Raw genomic sequence first — 7,839 nt, 5'->3', positions numbered from 1 at the left:
ATTTTTCTGGGCTCCAAAATCACTGCAGATGGTGACTGCAGCCAGGAAATTAAAAGACACTTACTCCTTGGAAGGAAAGTTATGACCAACCTAGATAGCATATTCAAAAGCAGAGAGATTACTTTGCCAACAAAGGTCCGTCTAGTCAAGGCTATGGTTTTTCTGTAGTCATATACGGATGTGAGAGTTGGACTGTGAAGAAGGCTGAGCACTGAAGAATTGATGCTTTTGAACTGTGGTGTTGGAGAAGACTCTTGAGAGTCCCTTGGACTGCAAGGAGATTCAACCAGTCCATTCTGATGGAGATCAGCCCTGGGATTTCTTTGGAAGGAATGATTCTAAAGCTGAAACTCCAGTACTTTGGCCACCTCATGCGAAGAGTTGACTCATTGGAAAAGACTCTGATGCTGGGAGGGATTGGGAGGCAAGAGGAGAAGGGGATGACAGAGGATGAGACGGCTGGATGGCATCACCTACTCGATGGATGTGAGTCTGAGTGTACTCCGGGAGTTGGTGATGGACAGGGAGGCCTGGCGTGCCGCAATTCATGGGGTCGCAAAGAGTCGGACAGGACTGAGTGACTGATCTGATCTGAATGACTAATGATGTTGAGTATATTTTCATGTGCTCACTGGCCCTTTGTGTATCTTCTTTGGAGAAATATGACTATTTTTTAAGTATGTTCTGTTGAAATACAAGCATAATTCCATTTGTCTTCTGTTGTCCGGTGGCCTTGCAGGATAGGGCAATTGGCAAATAATTCCAAGTCTGGAGATTTGCAAAACCACAACATAGTATGTTTAATGACACCTCAGCTTTGTTATTCCATGACTCGTTTTTAAAAAATAAGTAATACATAACTACTTTCATGAGAAAGTATGATTTGTCATTACACATTCCCAGTGAAACACGATACAATTCAGCTCTCAACTTTAATGTCTTCATTTTATGTTCCTGATTAGGATAATTTCAGCTTTCATAATATTATTTTTATATATGATAAAATACTACTGGTCCAGGACAAATCAACTTTAAGTACAAAGTTCCTAGTTTATCTTAGAAATATCAGCAATCAAATAAAAGAATTAAAGAAAAAAGATGATCACGATTGTGTTTCTTCTGCTACAGGGGCCACTGCTGAACTCTAAGGAACACATTTCTATTCTTTCTCTTTGGATAGCCTACCAAGAGTTCACTGGCAATTTACCATGTGGTTTTCATGTAGCCAGAGTTCACAGCAGTACAGTAGACTGACTTCTCATCTCTAGATCTATTTCTTGTAAAAGCATTCCATCAGTCATGCCGTAAAAACCTTTTCTAAGAGTGAAGCTTCTAGTTTGGGTCTCATTCCTGATTTAGTTCACACCTGGAAAGTGTAAGTAAATTAGTTTTGGATCCTAGACTAACTCTTTTTCTCTGCCTTTCCTTGCATTTCTTTTAATTTTTATTGAAGTATAGTTGATTAACAATATTGTGTTAGTTTCTGGTGTGCAGCAAAGTGATTCCGTTATACCTAAAAACGCATCTATTCTTTTTCAAATTCTTTTCCCACTTGGGTTATTACAGAATACTGAGCAGAAGACTCTGTTGCTGGAGATAAAAAGTCAGTAACACCTACTCGTAGCCCAGTGAATGAGCAGAGGTATATAGTGTTAATCCACCAGTGAGGTTGCTCTGATGGAGAACACAAGGGACTGAGAAGTACATGGAGCCCAAGTCTTTGCAATACGAGAGATGTTAGAGCCAAGATTCCACAGAGGAGGAGATAACAGAGTCCACAATAATAAATAGAAGTTATCAGGTAGAAAAATAAGAGAGGTCATTCTGGGAAGGGCCATAATGACCTAGGCCCAGAGGAGTGGCAGAGGGCTTAGTCCTTAAGACTAGAACTGGGCATATGTAGGTGGGCTCCAGGTGGAGGCGGGCTGGAGATGATAATAGATAAATGCCCTTATTACAGGCACTGTGTTACTGTTCAGTCACTAAGTCGTGTCTGACTCCTTGCAACCAACGAACTGCAGCAATCTGTGCTCCTCTGTCCTACACTACCTCCTGGAGTTTGCCCAGATTCATGTCCATTGCGTTGGCGGTTCTATCTAACAATCTCATCCTCTGCCACTCTCTTTGCCTTTTGCCTTCAATCTTTCCTAGCACCAGGGTTTTTTTCCAATGAGTCAGCTCTTGGCATCAGGTGGCCAAAGTACTGGGGTTTCAGCTTCAACATCAGTCCTTCAATGAATATTCAGGGTGGATTTCCTTTAGGATTGACTGGTTTGATCTCCTTGCTGTCCAAGGGACTCTCTCAAGAATTTTCATATAGCTTATTTGTTTTTTTCTTCCTCTTGACCTTGGTTTTACTCTCTGGAACAGCAAAGAATGAACTGAATGATTCTTTTCATTAGAGCGTTTCATAGGTTTGACAACAGTGCTAACATTGCTCCCAAATCTTGAGTTTTCCAAAGGGAACATTCCTTATTCCTTCACTTTTTCTTCATATGGAATGAAGAAAATGGTTTCCAAGATCTTCACCATCACCGTTTTCTCTACTGGATATGCTTCAACTTTTAAATTTCTTTATAAAATGTGGGTCCCAATGCAGAATGCAGATCCAGGTGTGGTTTGCCCAGTGTGATATCTTGGGGTTAATATTCCCTCTGCCACGAGTACTAAGCACTGGCATCCGATTGTCTCTGCCCAGGTGAGCTCATCTCTAACTTCTGAGCCTTGTTTCCCCACTGAACTAGATTCTTTCATCCTTGGGCATGTTACTTACTGACTCAAAAACAAGACTGGTTCTTTACACATAGTTATTTTCATCTGGTTAACTTTGACTCATATTTCCCAGAAAGGCCAGAGCCTTTTAAAATCTTTATCCAACAATGTCTTGGTGATCTCTCTCCACCTAGTGTCATCTGAAGTTTTCAAAGTCATGAAATATTCTAGTCTGTCTTCATCCAACGATATATAAAAAATATTGGTAACAATTGGGTCACGTACAAAATCAGCAACCTTGTTTTTATTAAGGAATTGGGAGATTGGGATTAACATATATATATATACTCAGTTCAGTTCAGTCACTAAGTTGTGTCTGACGCTTTACAACCCCATGGACTGCAGCATGCCAGGCTGCCCTGTCCATCACCAACTCCCGCAGCTAACCAAACTCATGTCCATCGAGTTGGTGATGCCATCCAACCATCTCATCCTCTGTCGTCCCCTTCTCCTCCCGCCTTCAATCTTTCCCAGCCTCAGAGTCTATGTATATGTATAGGGTCTATGTTTACATATATGTATACATTGGAGAAGGAAATGGCAACCCACTCCAGTGTTCTTGCCTGGAGAATCCCAGGGATGGGGGAGCCTGGTGGGCTGCTGTCTGTGGGGTCGCACAGAGTCGGACACGACTGAAGCGACTTAGCAGCAGCAGCAGCAGCATACATGTATATATGTATACATGTATATTTGTATATGTATGCATATACATATGTATATGTGTGTGTGTGTGTAGGGTCTATGTATAATATACACTTCTATGTATAAAATGGATAACTAATTAAGAACCCACTGTATAGCATAAGAAGTGAGCCGTGACGTTATTTACAGGCAAATGTGTTTAAAGTGATGTGTTGTTGAGTCACACCAGAGAGGTTTTTGGTGCACTTATAAACCATCCCAAATCTATTATATCCGCCCTATCATCCAGCCTTCAACATGTCCAAGGGGCATCTTGCCTTCTACCGGGGTGCCAGCATGATTTCAGCATTACTGCTGCCTTAGTCACTGTTGTCTTGGGAGCATGCCTGGTCTGAACTGGCTGTGTGAAACGGCTGATCTCACTCTTGAATAGCAGCATCTCCAGCCTCTTGGACTCTGGAGTCCTAAGGCTCTGAGGGGCTGACATTTAGGTCTTTTCACACACCCTGCAGCTCTGACTTCACACCAGGGTAGACTAGACATGCTTGGGAATTGTCTTCTGAGACACACATTTATTGGATCACAGCTTTTAGAGGCTTGCTCTATATTTACCCGTCTAATACGGCTGCCAAGGTATCACCTAGTCTCCTGTGACTCTGACACTCCCAGGGACGTAAAGATCACTATTTTTAAAGCTAGTTGTGAATATCACACCTTCCTTCTCCTTAGAAGAGCCTAATTATCTATTTGTTAGACATACCCCTGTTCTCTGTAACTTTATTCTACTCCACAGGCTCTCTATTTTAGAAGTCAGTGTAAATTGAGCTTTAAGATTTCTGTGGGGAGGGATCATTGTCTACATTCCTCCCTTTCCTGGCCATGTCAAGAGTATCTTGGTGGTCGTTCTAGGACTTTCCAACATCTGGCTACTTCTCCATGTTCCCATGCTACTAAACTTTCTTACCTTAATGTCTTTTGAAATATTGCCTGTGTGCGTGCCAAGTTGTCTCAGTTCTGTCCGACTCTTTGTGATTGTAGCCCGCCAGGCTCCTCTGTCCATGGGGATTCTCCAGGCAAGAATACTGGAAGGGGTTGCCATGCCCTCCTCCAGGGGATCTTTCCAACCCAGGAATTGAACCCATGTCTCTGGCGTCTCCTGCCTTTCAGGCAGGTTCTTTATCCACTGAGCCACCTGGGAAACCCTTTCAAAATATTGAGCTGGACAAAATGTTCATTAGGGATTTTCCATGAGAGATTATGAAGACCACAAGTGAACTTTTTGGCCAACCAAATGTATCTCAAAGACTTTTTCTTGATTCTTATTTATAAGAATATCCCTAGTATTCCTACATTTCTACCATCTTTTTTTTTTTTTTTGACTCTAACACTGAGAAGAAAAAACTCTTTAAAAAAAATAAAGATTTCTTTTTCTCAATTGTAAAAACAAGCATGGCTATAGTGTAAAATCTATTAAACATAAAAATGTTGAAAAATTGATTGTGCTATCCAAACACTACTACATTTTTATTTAGTTTAATTAAATCTTTCTCAGTGCACATTTATTTTTCACAGTTGTCATCACCTCTTATCTATAATTTAGTATCCCTTTTTACTTAGTTTATTAGTTCCTTGTTTCATGTCATTATATAAACATCAAAATAGATATCACCATGTAGTTGACTCTTTTGTTGATTATTTTTGATACTTTTTATAAATAAAGTCATGAGGATTATCTTTGATATCAAGGTTTTCTCTCTATATCTCTTGGGTAATTTTCTCAAGATAAAGTCAAAGAAGTGCTATCATTGTACCAAGAGGGGATTTTTATGGTTCCTGATGTTGTTGTTTAGTCCCGAAGTCATGTCCAACTCTTTGCAACCCCATAGACTGTAGCTCACCAGGCTCCTCTGACAATGGGGTTCTCCAGGCAAGAATACTGGAGTGGGTTGCCATTTTCTTCTCCAGAGGATCTTCCCAACCCAGGGATCAAACCCACGTCTCCTGCATTGGCCAGTAGATTCTTTACTGCTGAGCCACCAGGGAACATATTCCAAGTTGTTTTCCGTAAGAGTTGAATCCAGTTATACACCTACGAGCAATATGTGAAAATATTTATTGGCATGATTTGTTTTAGGAAAAGCATAGTTACAACATTTTAAGGGTAAAACTGTAGTATTCTATATTAGAAGAGAGGTGAAAGCATTGTCGTAGTTGAAGCACATCTCAGGACAAGTTCCATGAACACGGTTTAGAATGTTCAGCAAATCCCTTATCTGTTGGACATGATATATGGTAAGCTTCCCAAAGACTGTGAAGAATACCAAAAGTTTACAGAGACTATTATGCAGACCTTTTGCTTTGGGATTTTGACTTTTGAATCCAGTGATTCAAACCCAGTCATTCTCACAGATTCCTTTCAAGAGCAGAGAAGGTCAGCTGTAATATAACTGTTTAATGCTTTATGTGTATTACCTGGGAACCAGATCACATAGACAAATTCCTAAAAATCCCACAGAGGCATGATAATCTAAGAAGCCTGCTTCTCGGAATTAACTATTGTGATCTTTAATGTGATGAATGGTTTAATTGTTGCCTTTCAGAGGATTTATATGTGTTTTCAAACCATAAACGTAGAAGTTCAGGTAAGGTAAACTGGAAATAATAGAGAACAGGGAACTTGGGGTGGGTAGTCAAAGTAGTTATGTCAGGCTAATTCCCACTGTTATCCCACATGGTACCCACACATCCAGGCTCACCCTGCCATACTGTAGGAAAGGGGAAGGTTTGGGGCCAAACAATGGGATTAAGATCTTAGTCCCCAGTGTTCATTGCAGCACTATGTACAAGAGCCAGGTCATGGAAGCAACCTAAATGTCCACTGACAGATGAATGGATAAGAAAGCTGTGGTTCATACATACAAGGCTGGGAGGGAGGTCCAAGAGGGAGAGGATATATGCATACATATAGCTGGTTTACTTCATTATACAGTGGAAACTAACATGACATTGTAAAGCACTATATCCCAATTAAAAAAAAAATGATCCTAGTCTTGCTACTTTAGTAAGTTCTTGGGAAATTTACTTAAGTTCTCCAAGCTTAATTTTCCTTATCTGTCAAAATAGGTGCATCTCTATCATCTTTACACAGGAGCTATTAGAGGAAAACATACATAGAAGAAAGGAAACCAAGGAAGTAGGTGAAGCTTCCCAGGGAAAAGGCAGACAGTTAGAAGAACATGGTTACAGTATTTATATGCAACAGATAATCAACTGCAGATTCGGTCAAAAAGGTTATGCTGCATTGCTCCTCATTTTAACTTATTCCTTTCCCAGTTACTTACTTATTCATTCATGTATTCATCTTTTACTTTCTCTATTCATTCATGCATTCAATAATCATTTGTTGAGCCAGGCACTGAATTAAATTCTGAGGACTCACAAATTAATGAGATACCATTTCTGCCCCCAAAAGGAGAGGAGTCTATTTTAACCTAGAAGATCCATAATGACTGTTCAAGCAATAAGTCCTTTCATGTTGTTGAGGAATTATTTGGATCCAGGTTCCTATCCTACTCTGGGACTGCTTCCAGAAGGAGGTAACCCTTGAGTGGCAATGTGAAGGACAGGATAAATAGTCTCAAGAAAGGAGTGAGGCAATGGAGGTGTGTTTCAGGCTACAGGAACTATTTTCCCCAAGTTCTGATGCATGAGACACGTGGTCCATTGAGAAATTCCAAGTTGGCTAATGTGACTCAACCAAAGGATACTGTTGGCATGTAATAAGAGCTGAGATAAGAAATGGTCCTAGGAGCCCATGATGAAGACTGTGGTCCAGATCAGTAGTTTAAGCAAATCTTAGAAGCAGTGGGGAGCCATGGGGAAGTTTCAATCTGGGAGAATGACCAGATCTATAGGTTACATGACCAGTGGCTTAATGTGGAATTTAGATGGAGGGGAGTGAGCATCCATGCTGAGAGTGTAGGAGACGTGTTTACCATAAATCTGGTTAGAATGAGGACTGCCTGACCCCAGGCAGTCACAGCGGTGTTTGGGAAGAGGAATGCAATTTGAGAGAAGTTAAGGAGTTAGAGTTGAGAGCCTTGGGAGCCAATTTGGTGTTGTAGGAGCTGAGGGAGAAGAAAGGATGAAAGAAAGGTTATGATAAAACCTGAATTTCTTATTCAGGTCAATGGATGATGGTGAGGATAAGGAACAACAGCTACACCATCACCAGAGAAACTAACTGCCTCTGCATTTGTGTATGTCTGGTTTTCATTTCTTGCATTGACAGGGAAGCTGAAATAGAACATAACAGAGGCCTGTGGTGCTCATCCCAAAGCTGCAGCAATACTTGGGACCCTGCAGGCTGCGACTCTGATGCTGGGAAAGATGGAAGGCAAAAGGAGAAAGGGGCACCAGAGGATG

General features: G+C 40.9%; 1 protein-coding gene across 1 annotated transcript in view; it reads left to right on the top strand.

Annotated features, from left to right (window-relative positions):
* The first annotated feature begins 2,600 nt into the window (after positions 1-2,600).
* The window catches only part of LOC104997394 (histone H2B type 1-H-like), an 8,033-nt gene continuing 2,794 nt past the window's right edge, over positions 2,601-7,839 (top strand). The window contains exon 1 of the mRNA XM_010852108.1: positions 2,601-2,698. Within this exon, the coding sequence (XP_010850410.1) occupies positions 2,601-2,698 (98 nt within the window). The remainder of the gene's footprint in view (positions 2,699-7,839) is intronic.

Source organism: Bison bison, unplaced genomic scaffold, assembly GCF_000754665.1.
Source record: "Bison bison bison isolate TAMUID 2011002044 unplaced genomic scaffold, Bison_UMD1.0 scf7180017864307, whole genome shotgun sequence".
NCBI lineage: Eukaryota > Metazoa > Chordata > Mammalia > Artiodactyla > Bovidae > Bison > Bison bison.
Note: the sequence above shows the minus strand (reverse complement) of the source record. Positions and strands in the feature narration are given on the sequence as shown.